At 31.7% G+C, this 17,455-nt stretch overlaps 1 protein-coding gene across 1 annotated transcript; it reads right to left on the bottom strand.

The window, feature by feature from the left end:
• Positions 1–4,226: 4,226 nt before the first annotated feature.
• LOC106688433 (dynein light chain roadblock-type 2) lies at positions 4,227–16,761 on the bottom strand. The gene is made up of 8 exons (XM_067051202.1): positions 16,430–16,761; positions 16,044–16,122; positions 15,062–15,232; positions 13,878–14,018; positions 10,225–10,470; positions 8,585–8,692; positions 5,580–5,723; positions 4,227–4,503 (listed from the first exon to the last, which is right to left on the bottom strand). The coding sequence occupies exons 1-4, from the start codon at positions 16,460–16,462 to the stop codon at positions 13,918–13,920; spliced, it is 384 nt and encodes a 127-aa protein (XP_066907303.1). The 5' UTR covers positions 16,463–16,761; the 3' UTR covers positions 4,227–4,503; positions 5,580–5,723; positions 8,585–8,692; positions 10,225–10,470; positions 13,878–13,917.
• Positions 16,762–17,455: the final 694 nt, after the last annotated feature.

The raw sequence follows: 17,455 nt of genomic DNA, 5'->3' as shown, positions 1-17,455 counted from the left end.
ATGGAAGTTTACTTTTTTTTATGTGTTTTTAAAAATTAGTTTTATGATGGGGCTGTGCGAAATTTGGAAATTTTGAATTGCCTTAAGAATCGAGTAGGAATGACTACATATCACAGTGCACTTCACAGTGCAGAATTATCAAGATCTGTGCGTCTGCTGAACCTGAACAGCCATGTGAACCTGAATTCCACAGATTGATCCATAGCACCGACTAATCCCTTGAACCCAAAAAATAAGTGTGAAGGACAACACCGATTTTACCAGAAAAAAAAAGGCTTACGTAGTGAGTTAGTTAGCCTTCGGCATCTCCATAGGAACCATGAGATTGTTTATATAACACATCTGTCAAAAAAAGCAATAATTATAATTATATTTTGTATTTGACGTATTCTTCAGATTTTACTGTAGATTATGTTATTTTTTGACAACCCTACTAGCTTAGAGAGCAGTTTATAATGGAACCACAGTTGAAAAATAAATCTCTGTCGACGATAATATCTTTGGAATACGTTCATTTCAAAATGAAACTAAAAAACATTTTTTTGCCACTATACAAGCAAAGCAGCGAACTGAATAATGCTCACATATAGCCTAGCTTTCATAGCGTCATCTCGTCTCGTACTTAACTTCGTTTATTAGATGTCTTCTATTCATTTTTAAAATAATGAGATACAGATGCTTCCAAATTTTAAAATAACTTTTAGGATTCTATTCCCGTCTTTACAGCCTTACATGAATTCATTTAATCATCTTTATAATGTTCCTTGGTGAACTTTAAGAAACATGGAATATATAAAGAATTAATTATTATTGGCTTATCCTCAATTTCTTTGTTCCTGTTAAACAAATCCGTCAGATAATAACTGTCTTAAACTTATTCATAACAGAAATTTTTATTTGAAGAATAATTCATTATTTTCTTGTTTTATTGAGTTAATTATATACCTGGAATAGCGGGGAGAAGTACTAAAGACTACCAAGCTCAGTTCTGAACTCAGCTTTTGTATCGATTGTAGATTTATTGGTAGGATAATAAAACTAATGATTAAGTGTAGATGCTGAACATAATATCTCCTTGTATAACGACTTGAGCAATCCTTCTTGGATTGTAGTTTTATTTTTTTTTAAATATACATATAATGTCACATTTTTCTTTCTATTTGTACACAATGTGTCTTTTACACCACCCCGCCCCTACAAGCTGCAAGGACTCAGAACATTAGAAGCCAGGAACAGTGGCAGACTCAAGTACAAACGGAGCGAGATGATCGCAAGAGGGAAGAGATAAAATGCAGCTGTAGCCGGAAACATCCCCTGGACACAGGAGGAATACTTTATTAGCCCGTTATCCCGCTCTGGCGGGGGTGGCTTTAGTTTTATTACATACATCACCCCCGGGACCTTTTAAAAAATGAAATACTCCCCTCTTTATAAAAGTGGGCACGTATTGATGGCATTATAAAAGACGGGGCCAGCTATGTATCGGGCCTTAGACTTTATAGTATTTTTCTAAGCCGCCATTAAGCCAGTTAAGGAAGGAGAGCCACCTGCGGCCGCCCCCACCTTTTTATTTATATCCCTGTGTGGGGACAATTTACCCCACTCACCGTTTGTGTATTATAAGCCCTCCTTGGCGGATGAATACACTATCTCTTCGCTGGATCTAAATATTACCGCAACTGATCACGGAAATATTTTATCTCTATTTCCTCAGGCCTTTTTAAGAAGACAACAAAAAAAAATCGCTCAATATAAAAAACTGTACAATCTGCCACATGCACCTTATTAACATAACTAAATCAAAACTATAAAATAAGTCCTACAAAATGAACACAATGTTAATTGAACTTATCAATACTATTTTTGGTATTGGTCCTTTACTGTTAGTGATTAATTTTGCATTACTATTTGCATAAAACAAAACAATTATATTTTGTTTTTATTAATTCTGATTAACTAATTATGTGGGCCACAGCAGTTTGCAAAGCTACTCTGTAATCCTAGCCAAAATAAATTCTAAACATCAAATCGCTGAAGAAAAAAAATGGCTTTTGACCACGAACGACCTTTTTATAATTACCACATCAATTATTCACAGTAACGATAATTATAAGCAAGAAATATATTGACTAATAAATAATATGATAGCTCAAAATCCCTGTAAGATAGAGCAATATTGGAAAATTTTGTTTTAAACATACAATTTAATTCCCTATTTTGGGCTTTACTGTCATTCGGACTTATCCCTGGCCTCAACTTACAAGCACCTTATCCCTGGCTAAGGTTGTACTTGAAATTACATAAGTATCGGGCCAGGGACATGTATGGGTAAACAAAAATAATTGTTTACCTCAAACCTTTCTTTTGACAAAAAAAATTGAGACTTGAACATATTTTGTGGCTTTGTGACATTATTTATGAATAATGTTTTTATACCTATATTGATTTTATTCTTATTTGTGCTAGTATTTAATAAATCCTATCTATTTCATAAGCTTGTTACAACATTATAAGTGTGATATTAACAATTATTTGTTGAAATTTAACTTAAAAACATCTGATGCGGCGCTCGCATCAGAGGTTTCATTTACCACCCTACTTTGAGTTGAACTTAATCATGGCTCGTTGAATGATCAATATTTAAAATTCTATGGATGATTTCATGGAGTCAGTAATCCTGTCAATTGAAAAACTAAAATACAATAAAATTTATGGCTTTCCAACGGAATATCATAAATCTATGTTCCAATTCTTATTTCTGGAAATGTGTTTTCAAACTTGAAGAACTATCAATTATTATAACAAATATACGTATAGTTTCAATATGTTTATTTTCGTATAACTCCTAGGTTTCGGCCATTCGAGTTATTCTCAAGGAAGATTTATTCATAATATCACAGGTAACAACGTCATTAATATGTTGCATGGTGTTCTGCTTTTGTCAAAACATATCTTATTCTATTAACCTACTTTTATCCAAAATTTTGCTTATTTTAATTTTATTCAATTTGCACTTTCTATTACATCCTTACATTGATAGATGTGATATTATAAATAAGATATCCTTGAGAATGACCTAAACTGCTGAAAAATAGGAGTTGTAAGGCAATAAACATTAAGACCAAAAAAAAAATTTTTGCCTCTTAATATTATTACTTATAACGTTTTCACTATTAGAAAAATTAAGAGATTGTTAATTATTTCGAAATTAACCATTAAAATTTTTTAAAAATTCGTCATTTAAGCTCTTTCTCAGACTATTACAATGAGGATAGGACCTAATTAATACTAAAGAACACTTAATTGCTCATTCATTCACCAAATTTAATCATTTAAGTTGCATTTGGGGTTGATCTATTTTAACCAAAAAGGTGCTGAAACATGTCAGGTATATACTCCCCCTAAATATGTAAATTCAGTTTAGTACGACTTTGAAAAAGGCTGTGCATTTTGAGAGATTTGGTTATTTAGACTCAAGAGAACCCAAAACGTTTATTTCCGTCGAAAACTGGAATTTGAAGCTTTTCACAATTGCAATGCTTCGCCTTATTATATCCATATAGTTAAGTGAAAGTAAAAACCAAGAAGAGGTTTAAATGAATGAACATTTTTTATATTTTGTATTAAGTTTATCTGTTGTATTTAATATGTCAACTTTATGTCTATAAATAATCATAATACCGGGAAACAGAAAGATTTAGGTACTTTCGGTTGTTTAAACTATAATTTAAGAATATTTTTAAAAATGAGCACATACTTCATCTCATCGCATCTATGATTATCTAATTTTATATTCATAGTTATTGTCATAGGTAAATGGTTATCATCACAAGCTGTTGGATTAAGAACGTACTCCAGGCGTATGAGATCGATGATCTAAATTTATAGCTATGTAATCAATTCCGTTTTGATGAATAATAAAGACACACTAGGATTAAAAGTTGTTTATAGCTCTGAGCTCACCTGTTTGTGTTCACGGAAATATGTGGCGAGCTTCATTACTGATATAGTTGAAAACATTGCAAATTAATGAACTTCGTTTGATTATTTACAAGTATATCCAAAACATTATATTGAAAATCACGAATAAAACATAATATACATGTATTTGCATAAAAACATAATTTTTAAAATTAAAACATAAATAAATAGTGAAACAAAATAATCCTAAGTCTTTGTTTGGAGGAAGGAGTATAATGAAGGAGGTAAACTGGAAGAAAAAATGAAACTAATAGAACGTGCTTTATTTTCCTTCCTGAAACGTGGCAGAAGAGTAAGGGTAGAGTAGGAACCAATCACTGACTACCATCTGAATACAATGGTGGACAATCGTACCACAACGTAAACCTTTCTTTCGTGGCCGTGGCCTTTTGGCTTCACTTCTGCTAGATTAGGGTTATGCCAATCCCTCTTTCCATAATGTAAATATGAGATGAGCTTGATTGGTGATAAAAGTTGAAAACGCTACAAATTATTACACTCTGATGTATGATTTCCAAGTAGCTGTAAATATATACATATATATATCAGGACATATAAAAAAATATAAGGACTGAATTTTTTAGGTAGTATTTATTATAATGATTCCAATACATATATGGACGTTAGAAAACTCTAATCAGCTGTTTGATGTCATTTATGACTTTAATATCATATCTAAATGAAGTCGGACCATTACTCTTTATGATAATCCGCCAAGGCCATTTTTCTTTTTTTGTTCAAATTTGGTTTAATAATTGCTAAACATTTTACATTTTTTCTCCATCTTCACAAATATATTAAATATAGGTGAATGAATCGTTTAATATGGCGCTATTTTGAAACATAGAAGGAAATAGTAATCCCAAATTACGAGGGTCATCCTGGGGTAATATATGATTTATGTACCAAATCTCCATTGAACCGATTCAGTTGTCTGGGAGAAAACCATGGATTTTTAAAATATTATTTTAGAATGCTTTGTATCTTGAGACGTAAAATCTTAAATTTTGATAAAGGTAATTTTTTTTTTCTTAGTCGATGATAATATCGAAAATAATGAACCAAAAAGGAACAAAAAAAAAGTAGTCACGTAAAATATTAATCCAAAAAACAAAAGCATATGTTTTTGTCATATTCTATTCATTCCCTTCTTACATCGTGTTATATTCAGGTGGTGCTGTGACTAGATTAGGTCATAGGAACTAGTGGAACATTTGATTTTTCAGTCGGTTACCTAAGGATAACTAGAGATCCTAACTAAGGATATTTGGACAAAGAGTAGACAGTGTCTGTACGTACATTTTTCTCTCTTCCCCTATCTACTTCATCTCTTCTATCTAGGCCAATAGAAGATAGACTAGACCAGACCCAAAAACTGTAAGATTTTGAATCACGAATAATTTAAATTTTCTCTTATTTATATAACTCTTGATTCAGATTTGAGTCTATAATTTTATGTAATCGAAATTCTTTCCTTTAGTTCGTTTGTTTAATAGTTTAGTGTAATATTTTTAAAAATTAAATGAAGGATTTATGTGTTTTTATGTTAAATTTAAAAATTCATTTTTGTATTATAAAATATTCTAGATTCCATTTACCAGTAAAGGTGAAGCGTTCAGCTGCTGGGAATCGCCAAGACAAATATGATTAACAGAGTTGTTTGTATCCATGAGCGCACCTGCTTTAATTAGGGAAATATGAAATGAGCATGCCGGGTGATCAAGTTTCAAAATAGACAATCCCTATTCAAACATATTTAAAAATAAATATAAATATGGATTAATTAATATTTTATTTTTATGTAATTGTAATTTATTTGTTTCGTTTTTCTTTTATGTAGCTATATCCAGAATTTAAGATGTATTTATCTTGAAGGAGAACATGTTATGATATTAAATGTATAAATAGATTATTAGTTATTTAATTTTGTCAGTAAATATCTGTTTATAAATTCGATTTATTATTTGAACAAATTTTTAGGTGTAATACTAATAATATTTTATCGTTGATATTTAGGTTTATACTACAAAATTAAAAAAAAAAAAAGATATTTAAAGTAAAATAAATAATCATTTTTAACATAATGAGTAAAACTACCAACAGACAATACAGAAACATGATTTAAACCTGGTATTAATACACGATCAACCCAGAACGCATGTAATTTTATACATTATGAAATACAAATACAATACATAAAAATCTGATGTGGTGCACCAATTACACAACTTTCACTTATACAGTTCTTTGAGTTGATATTAATTTTCACATGTTTCAGAAAAAATATTTTTATTTTATATGTTATTATATTATGTTATTCAACTTCCTGAGATTTTTATTTATTGTTTACATAAATTGATTAAGTCTCAACACACTTTATTCTTATTTTAACAGTCCAACGTTTCGCCCAATTCAAGAAATCAAGGACAATCTAATAATTAACAGCTTTCATTATATATTCATTTTTAAAAAGTTTAACAAATAACATTATTAATAATAATTTAACATACTGTAAGTATAAATTTACACCTCACATCCAAATATTTAAATACTTTTTGCAGTCTATACTGCCCAGATCATTAATATAAGTCAAATCACCCTATGAAACAAAATAATAGGGAATCTGATTAATTTATTAATAAGCTTGTTTTACTTGGCTTATGTATAGTTATAATAGATATTTTTTATATTATTAACTTAAGTAAAACTTTCCCAAACTTTTTTCAAATTTAACCATTTCTCATTAATAATAAAAAAATAAGTTGGTTAATAACTTAAAACAAACAAGATTAAAGGGAAGTAATTTTGAAAAAATTACTCTTAATCTGTGTACATTACCATTAAATAAGAATATAATAATTTACAGAGAAAAAACTTAATTATTTTTTACTAAAATTAAAAATTGGTTAATTTTGAGTCACCATTTACGTACCTGTTTCATTGGCATACTGAGTTTATGTTCATGCAAGTCCATCTCATCAATATCCTATATTTGTTATTTATAGTTATTTGTTATTTATAGTTATTTGTTATTTATAGTTATTAGTTATTTGACAGACAACGCCTTCAGTTTGATGGCCTCATAATAACAAAGCTATAAAAAAAAAAATTTTAAACTAGTGTGAACTGTGGTAAAGTTCAAGTGATTCAAAAAATGGTACCAAGTGTATTTGAAGTTATTTCCATTGTTTTTCTCACCTTCTGATAACTGATACTATTTTTTGGTATCCTTCATTTTCCTAATAATCAGAGGAATTCATTTAAGATCGTAGATCATTAAAGTTTCCCGATGAACTGAGGATCGGATAAAATACTGCAGACAGAGGCGGCAGCTGGGGAAATGGCTCTATTGATGGAAGTTGTTAATTAACAGCTCAGCCAGGACGAGCTACCTGGGCTACCTCCAAGCCAATGCAAGTAGTGGCCAAGGTTAATCTGGATATACGGTTATTTTATTTTATAAAATACATATTCCATCAAAATGTTCTAGTCCTGGTATCATGGCTTAGAAACAAAGTAAAATGACATATATAATCGAGAGAAAGACCCAATGATACAGTTAACCGTCCAAAAGGAAAAAAAAAACATTTATATAATATCAGACAGCCAGGCTTCTTTATAGGCGATAATGTCCTATACTATAAAGCCAGAGCAAGTCTGGAATTGCCTAGAAAGACTAAAGAAATTAGCCAGAGGCAATAAACTGACGTTGATGTGAACCCCAGGACATGAGGGTATAGAAGGAAATGGAAGGAGATGGCAGACACCATAGCGAGGAAGGAATCAAAGATTATGCTAATTGGCCCTGAGCCATATTACAACATATCTGGAAGTGCAATCAGGAAGATGGTCAACTCCTGGAACATATAGAGAAGGAAGCATACTGGACATGAAGCAATCCTTGCTTTTTATTGAAGTATCAAAGGAAAAGTCAAAATTCTACCTTAACCTTATTAGAAATGTTGAGGACAAGAACAGGACTCTTCATGGACCACTGCCCCTTAAAATATCATCTTAAGAAGATGAAGCAAGTGGAGGATTCCACCTGTTGTCTATGTATGGAGGACAAAGAAAAGGCACAGCATATTCTATGTGAATGTGAAGCCCTTGCCTTCTGAAGACTGCAGTATTTCGTACAGGATAGAATGGAACCTGAAGACATTATTAGAAAGGACCCAAAAAGAATTAGTGGGCTTCGTAAGAAGCACAAGATTCATATGGGATATCTAGTGGAAAAGAGGGGTAACTCACAACTGGGTCGAGGTGAGGAAGGGATTCTCGACCCTCAGCGTAATAGTAATACTAACCATCATCATATTACTGCATAAGTCGGAAATATAAAGAATACCGAACTAGGCAGAACCATTTCTCGAAGAAGTAACTCTAGTGCCAACATAGTTGTTGCTTGCTATGCTCTTAGTCGTGTTTTGTATATACCTTCAGAAGATAGGCTTTGGTGAATAGTTCTAATAAAAAATCAATTTTTCTGTCACGTAAAAACTTTTTTAAAGCTCAGATTGTATTTCACACGTTAAATTATTTCAATTTCATGATTTCGTTTAACTATCGCTAGAATAGCTTTAAAGAACTTCTCGCAACTCACCAACCCAAACATGATAAGGCGTAGGTCATTGGGGTGTACGAAGGTGTTCCCACTACACTGGACAAGTGAGATAGATCTTACTCAGAATTATTTTTTTCTTTGATCCCTCTAAAACAGATACACAAATAGATTAGTCGTAAAGTAAACATTATTTTATCTTAGTGTGTAACTCTAAACATTTGTAATCATTGAATCGGCATCTACTTAAAAAAATATAAAATTATGTATTATGAACAAAAAAATCTGGTGTAGCATGCCCATCACACATGAACCTACATACGTTGTGTTTAAATCGGTCGGGTCGTGTTGCAATTATTGCTATTTTTGTGATGCTCAAAAAAACAAAACAATAAAATCAGAAGAACAAGAAAGACGAAAAATTTTAGTTTTGTGCTGCTAAAAAAAAATTGTATTTTAAGGTTTCCAGAAGTGGCAATAACGAATGTAAATTTTGTTCCTGCATAGAATATGACAGTATAACAAAAGATAACGAAGCTGCAATGTCCCTGATAATTCTATTTTCCTTATTTTTTTTCCTTTGTATACCTAAAATACTTTAAAATTTTGCATTTATAAACTGTGTATTATTGTTAAAAATGAGAACTGTTTATTTTTTTCAAACAAACAAAATTAAAGGCACTTTAGAGGAAGATTTATTAAAAATCCGTAATTTAAGCCCTGTCAGACTACTTTAGTGAGGATATGACCTAGCTGATATTAAAGAAATTTAATTCTATATTGACAACGTAAGTTTAATAAAAATCGTTAGCGCCTATTTTGAGAAAAACGATGAAATGAGAAGAATCGATTCAATAAAGCGGCATTTCCTGGAAATCGATTTTATCGAAAAATTTGCAGTCACATCCCAGGTATAACCCCACCTTAAATATGTAATTTCAGTTAACTGGAATTTGATATTTTGCACGAGCGTAATATACCTTATCACCATATATTTAACATGTAGGTAAGTGAAAGTTAAAATGGATATTATGATAGTTTTGGTCGTCTTTAAGCATGTTTTTGTAACTAGAAAAAAATCCACATACAAATACGAATGAAAAACCTCATAGTATAATTTTGACAATTTAAAAAAAAAAAAATAACAATAATTTATATAATGCAGATATAAGAGCCCCGAGGACAAATTGACCCCGATTTAAAAAAAAAAAAAAGTACATAAATTGTAACTAATACTTTCAAGAGTTGTATATATGAAAATAGATTTTAATAATGTGGCTTGGTTGAAGAGAAAAATGTTTAGCCTCTTGGGCTACTGTGCACCACGATGAGGAAGGGAAAGAGGAATGAATTTTTACACATAATGTTTATTTCTCTTTGGTAAAAAACTAATATAGAAAATGCTATGTTCGATTTGAGTTTAGTTAACAATGTTAGGTACAGCATATGCTGTGGAACTCTGTTAAAAATATAAAGTTACTCGATACTTCCAACATTTCTGTTTACTTGTCAACAATAATGAAAACTAGATGAGTGAAAACTTTAATTTTCAAATAAGGCTGTGTAGTTGTGATGGAAGTGGTCGTTAATTCACACTTTCTTCTAAGGCCTTATCATCGATAAGGTCGGGTATGTTATTATTGAATTATGATAGATTAGCGTGGAGTGAGTATTATGCTCACCTGCTCGAGTATGAATATGTAAGGAGAGTGAGCTTGAGGCAGCGAGCAAGTGTCAGCTCCACCTCCGAGTGCCATCAATCAGGTGGCAGGTGAGTGGCTAATAGTCCATACTCTAGCATTAATTCTTAACCGCTCCGTATTCCACGAGGTTCCTTTAGGGCTTCCATACTTCCGTAATTACGGTAAACGCATGACTGACAACTCCGCCGTTCGACTCATTATTATAATATGCCAATTATGCAAGACCTGAAATAGATAATATAGAAGTTTCCATGCATGTACTATATATATATATATTGTACATCTAAGATGAGTTTGTTAAAATTCTCCAAAATGTTCCAAATACTGCATCTTTTCCCGAGCCTGAAAAATCGCGTGTATGTCTTCTAATTAATTTTAAATATTCTAGTCCTCAAGGTAGCATCCTTGGTCCCATCCTCTACACCGTCTATACAGCTGATATTCCAACCAATCCTAACCCTATCCTCACCACGTATGCCGATGACACATGTGTGCTCGCTGTTAATAATAACCCATTAATCGTCTCCAATCCCATATCACAGCCCTCGAAGAATGGTGTCGTAATTGGAGGATTAAGATAAATTCCTACAAATCCCATCAAATCACCTTTTCCATTCGTCGTAAACCTACTGACTGCCCTACAGTTTTATTTAATGATGTTACTCTTACCCCTGTTTAACAGATCCGCTACCTTTGACTACATTTGGACAAACGATTAAACTGGAACCCTCACACAAGACTGAAAAGACAGGAAACTGCACGTCAATTTCGACTATTACAGCACTTACTAGACAAACGGTCTAAACTTCCAACACATTACAAAAGACTGATCTACATGACTGTAATAAGGCCAATCTGGACATATGTAGTTGAGCGAGTTTGGGGTTCCACTAAACCTTCGAATTCCTCTTGTATTCAATCCTTACAATCCAAAATCCTTAGTAAAATCCTCAATGCTCCTTACTTTGTCATAAATAAAATCATACATAAGCCTTATTGTTCCCTATGTAACCACATATCACTTCTTCCATTATAAACTCTCTAACCACTAAAACACCCTAGTTTCTAATCTTGCATCATCTTCCATTCCTGACAATTCTCCGAAGCTCCTGGAAAGAAGATGGCCACGAGACCAGCTAATGTAAAATGTCATTAGAGTCCTACCAATGGGTATTATAGTTTCTCTACACGCCTGTAACACTCCAATTTGACTTAGATCAGATTTACTAAATGTATTATAATGTACAGTTGTAAATAGCAATAAATAAATATTAAAAAAATATTCTAGTAACCTGGCACTGGGTAGAACAATTACAGATAATCAAGAGATCCGCAATGTTAAGCTAAAAACTGTTAAGCCAGGGGTATTGGCAAAAAAAAGGAAATTTAGTTCGCAGTATTGTTTTTACTTTTATGATTTTGTAAATAATTGATCTGTCACGCTACTGATTCCGATGCCGCTGGTGGCAGAAACGACCGGCTGCGGTTAACCCGAACCAGAAGGGCCAAGTGGTCAGTATTTTTTCCTACAGGCGGAGCTAATAGGTGATGTATCCTTGGTGATGTATCGATCCTTTCATCTCGCCGGCAATAATATCGATCTTGGCAAAGGCTCAGGTAGAGCTGGAAGTCGATACATCACTCCACGATGACGTGTAATACTGTCCCATGCACTCCTGCTACCGTCGCCAATTCTTACTCCTGCCACCTCAGGCAGCTTCTTATACATCGATTTTAAAATGAATCGATTCTGCTTTAAAGGTTTGTTCTGTGCCATGAAATTATTAATTGTTAATAATATTGTTTTCACTTATATAATTAGCAATTAATTTAGGTAATAATAATAAACACTTTACTCCATTCTGAACAGAGTGAATTCTTTCCTAAAATCATTCTAATCTCCACGTAAAAACATCACATATAATATTAATTTATTCATTCCATTTTGTTTAACTCAAACACATTTCAGTAAACAATAGCAGTATAAAGTAATTTAACACTATGCAAACACAGATAGTATAATAATCGTTACATTTTAAGGTAAAATTGCAGTGAAAATCTGAATAAACGCATAAGATAATTGTTTCAGAGTTCAGTTCCCCTTAAGAATCCATCATTATGATTTCAGTTCTTCCGAAGACTAAAATGGCTGTCTTGATGATGAAGACTAAATGAATAAAGACCGATTCTTATAGGAAATTTATTTCTGGAATGATTGTGTAATTTAAGGTTTTACCATTTTCCACATCATTTGCAAGTAAATCGTCAAAACTAGTGAAATAACGATTTTTTAGCAACTTATGCCGCCAGGACGCGTTGAATAAAAAAAGTACTCCAAATGAGTTCGTTTTAAAATATGGTTTCCCATCTGACTCCCCCAAAAAAAATTAGCCCATTCCATTGAAAATTCCAGAGTTAGATGTGGTGGAAGGTTTGAAAATCAACAGAAGATGGACTAAAAGGTCACTGTTATAATCTAATGAAAAAATAAATCAAAATTCCAACAATTGTGAACGTTAGGATAGTTGAACCATGAATTTATGAAATGATGTCAGTACCCTATATAATACATAGGCCTATTTTGGATATTTAAATATGTATCCAAAACTTAAACTTTCTCTGTTTTTTTAATTTTTCGATTGAATCTTCCCTCTTGCCTTCGGGAAACACCATTCCCACACCGGCAATGCCAATATCGTATAAATCACATAAATGAAAATAAACAAACCATTCCTAATAGGTGGGAGCCGAGCGAAGGCTCAGGTACCCATCCCTAATCTGCCGCCTACCGTCGGCCCTATTACCTCGCGTTATGTACGCCTGACACGGAGCGGACCAAATGAAACGTCATCTCCTCGACCTCGATTTACACAAATATCCGCAGATTTTATCGCACCCCCCTGAGTTGTTTATTATCTTTGAGCCTTGGCTAGCTTGTTCGCCGCATACCATTCCTTCGAGTATCACACCATCGGGACATGTGAGTCCACTCAGTACACTACGGCACTAAGCAATGTAATGGAAGGTTTCTCGTGATGGCTCAGCCCACACCGTTCATCGAGATTATTGGAAATGCAGTCAATGTAGTAAATCATTTAAAACAGATAAGACAGGAATTCTGATATTACCAACCTGAAAGAGATCAGGAGTTTAAAATGGGTAAAATAAATTAAGCTAAACGGAATCAACTATTTTTTAAGTCAACTTCATTTTTAACAGCTATTGACATAAAAAAAAAGTTTTCCCCTGTAATATGCAATGTAGATGCATCAGTTTAATCATGGGTTCCCAACCGTTTGTCCATGAGGCGGGCCGTGATATCTATGGGGGTGGTCCGGCAACATTTTGTGAGGAACTATTATTTACCTTTCAATTAGAATTAGTTAAATCTTTTTATGTTTTTATGCATTATAATAGGGCCTCAAAATACTTTTTAAGTAAATTAATTTCCAAACAACTTCCAAGTCGGGAGTTAATGTCCGCACACGGTTCAATTTCTGTCAATCGATTAGGACTTCGGTTTGGGAACCAGTAATTTAAGAACACAATTCTTTAAAATACCAAGAACATTAATTATTTGTTTTACTTATTGAGATAATTAAGATATACATTAAACAATTGAGGATATTTACAAATTTTTAATCAAAATAATTTTTCATTTCCAAGTCGAATTCAAATTTTCACTTGGGCATCTATCACACCTTCGGCGAATTCCGGATATAGTTTTTCACCGGGACCGTATTTTTGAAGTGCAATAAGTATAAATTCTTCATCTAAAAAATATAAATTAATTCTTAAAAATTGAATTTTAAAAAATCAATTAAATAAAATATAATTAGATTAGTAAATAAAGAGAAGTGTAAGTTTTATTTCCTGAGGGCTTGTCGGAAAACTAATCAATTAATCTTTTTTTCTCAGGGAAAATAACGTAGTTTTCTTGAATATTTTTCTGTCTTCTGCATGTCGGTAATATCAATTAAGATGTTATATAAATTCACATTGTTATATTAAATTTTATTTTATTGTATTTTTTATATAGATTCATATTTTTATTTATACAAATTATGATCGTACTGTCTTTTATTTGTATATTTTTTATTATTATTCTTTTAAATTCAATTCTTTTCTTTTAATTCAGTGAGTACTATTCTACCTTTTACATTTTTTTCTTTTTCTCAGTTTTCTATTTTTATTGTTTTGTTATTCTTTTTATGTATGTATTGTATGAATGAATATTTGAAAAATAAATACTTAATGCCCTTAATATCTGACAGATTGTATTAATTCACTTCGATAAAATAAATACTTAATCTCTGCAATAAAAATCACTTGGTAGAATTTTAAATAAACCAATCAAAATACAGTTTTTTGACTGAAACATCATTTCTGTATATATTTTTTTTATTTCTTTAATTAGGAGTATAAATCTATATTTCATTTACACTTGCAAACAAGGACGTCGTTAAGGTGGGAGAGGGGGAGAGGATAGGAAAAGATATCACCTCCGCTAATAATCTGAAAACCTAGAAAGGTGAACCTTGTAATTTGAGAACTTATCTGCAAACATTGTGGCTAAAAATTATTCAAAGAGCTTATTATAATTAAAAACGCTATTTAGAGACGTTACTTTTCCAAAAAATATTGAAGAAAATAGCAAATTTGAAGGAATATTCTCCCAACCTACAGTAATCGACTAATCCGGTCAATATTTTTGGAAAGTTTTCCCTTACTCCCGAATCAGTTGTCACAGCTACATTCCTCCTTGGAAATATTTACGTTTTAGAACTAACCATTAGTAGTCAATCAAAAGACAAACCTGGAACCATCAGAAGTTCGTGCTTCTTGGTAGTAACCATAACACATATGACGTCATCAGTTGTATCTATATTGCGGCAGAGGGACATGGTCCGCATACAGAATGGTTTCCATATCCTACAGTAGCGAAGAGCTGTCAATGCATTGGCCATAGTTGTGAACCATACCAAACCTACAACCAAGTTAACTTTTCAATTAGTTACCTATTTATTTATACATGTAGTATTTTACAGTAAATTTATCTTATGGAAACAATTGTAGGAGTCAGATTTAGATTTATTTCGAATTCCATTACGAATTTATCTGGAATCAGTATCTTTCTTCATTTATCCTGTTTGTTTTATTTCATTATTGATTCCATTTGACCCTTCGTATTTATTTAAGTATGAAGTTGTAGATAACTCTTTGTTGGATAAGTTTACAGTTGTTCAACAGTCTGGAACAGGAGTTTCTGAACCCCGAAGTCGAGAGAATTCGGGTAATAAGAGTTGGTACTATGTGGGTTGGCTGGCATTCTATCTTAAATGAGCCTCAACAGTTATCGCATTGCAACTTGTTGCTTTGCAAATACTTTTACTTTAATAATATAGACGTATAAAGAAATAGTTTAAATATTATATCACAAAGGGCATTTATAGCTGGGACTGGACATATCTTTTGTTAGGATTAACATCCTAATGTCTTTTGCTACTGACATGTACACTCCCTTCCATTCTCACGCCTTTATAGAAAGTTTATATCTCGTCCTCTCCTTTATAGCTGGGGAATGGTCACTTCAATTCTAATATAATATACCTATTTTGACCATCACATAGATATACTTTTTCCAGGAGAACAGGAATGCTGCAGATACTGAGCTATATTTTTGGAAAATTACCTTACTCAATTTTCACCAAAAACAATCTGTATATTTATTAAGAAAGCCATAAAAACTATATAGAAAACAAATAATTTTAATTTTCTTTATTGCTTTGTGGGCTCACCTTTTGGATTAACTACCAGAAGACTGATAACTCCTTCTGCTTTCTGCAATCTTTTTAGAGTCGTAGCAAATTTTCGGCGCTAGACAACAAGAAACTTTTAAACTCTTGGGCTATTTTATATTAATCTACCTCATTTAAAATAATTTCGATACTTTAACTACTATTTTTTTTTAATTATTTTTTTTTAGTTCAAGTAGAAAAGTGAAAAAGAATTTTAATTCAGTTCTTAACAAAACAGAAATTTCGGTTTGATCACATTTGATGTGTATTATGTGTAAATTTTTATTTTTTTAATAATATAAAATTAGATAATTTTCATACCACTTTTTAAAATATACCTATAAGAATCATTTCACCGTTCAATTCTTTATTGAATACATACTTACGTTTGAAATGCACCAGTCGTTTTTCTCTGCCATGACAGATTGTCTGAACTAATTCCCAAAACTAGAAAATGGAACCAATAAACAGTACATAAGCAACACCTACAAAAACAATTTTATCGTATGAGATGATCATTAATTTTAAAAACATCTGCATTTTTCAAAATCGGTTTCACTGTAAATAAAATACAATTTTAAAAAGATAAAAGTAAACTTCGAATAACAACTTATGGATGGTGAAAATAACTAACGACAGAGTCGTTTTACCCCTTTATGTTATCCCCCTCAAAAAAGGACAAGATAAGTAGTAAAAAGCAAGAACAAAAAGTACTAACAATTAAGAAGAGATTTTATTAAGTTAACATATGATTTACTAGATGATGTTTAATCAAAAGTGAAAACAGTCTTACAAAGGTCGGTGAGTTAAATAAATCACGAAGATTATATCGGTGATTTCCTATAAGAATGACACAGCACAAAGAATCGACTTTTTCAGCAGAATGAAATAAAGAATTTTTAGACCTAAAATTGACCCAGACTAAAATTGTGTTATTGTGTTGGAGGAATGGAGCTCCCACGTTTTCATAGTTTTTGCTGTTACTTCTAAATATATTTATGGAGGAATTTTATTCTATTTCTTTTTCGTCAGCTAGGTCTTTAGAGTGAATACATAGTTCTAAAGAGTAAAATTTATTGTTTCATCAAGCAAAAAATTCATAAGATTTTATAATAATTTTATGTTATAATTTTGAACTTATTCTACCATTTCTCCAGTAATGGAAATTTTAATAATTTGTTGAAGGGGAACGTTTACCTAAAATAGTTTTTTATTATTCATTTATGTATTTAAGAGCTTTCGACGTCCAGCACCACATTTAATCTTTATTTAACAATTTTTAAAGAATTACTAATATACATTGTCACTAATTAAATAACAATATTATATATTTTTTTATGGTCATAGGAAGTAATCAAGAAAACATGGAAAGACTATAATAAGAGTAGCAGCAGAAATCGACTCGCAATTGA

The sequence above is a fragment of the Halyomorpha halys genome, unplaced genomic scaffold (genome assembly GCF_000696795.3).
Source record: "Halyomorpha halys isolate HHAL.00 unplaced genomic scaffold, Hhal_1.1 Scaffold1128.1, whole genome shotgun sequence".
NCBI classification, from domain to species: domain Eukaryota; kingdom Metazoa; phylum Arthropoda; class Insecta; order Hemiptera; family Pentatomidae; genus Halyomorpha; species Halyomorpha halys.
The sequence above is the reverse complement of the archived record's forward strand: the minus strand, read 5'-3'. Positions and strand labels throughout refer to the sequence as shown.

Bases quoted from the DNA above. Each gene is read 5' to 3' on its own strand.
- LOC106688433 (XM_067051202.1), bottom strand. From the start codon at position 16,462: ATGGCAGAGAAAAACGACTGGTGCATTTCAAAC. The intron at 16,123-16,429 runs GTAAGTATGTAT...CTTGTTGTCTAG, and splicing joins ACGACTGGTGCATTTCAAAC to CGCCGAAAATTTGCTACGAC. The intron at 15,233-16,043 runs GTGAGCCCACAA...ACTTGGTTGTAG, and splicing joins TCTGGTAGTTAATCCAAAAG to GTTTGGTATGGTTCACAACT.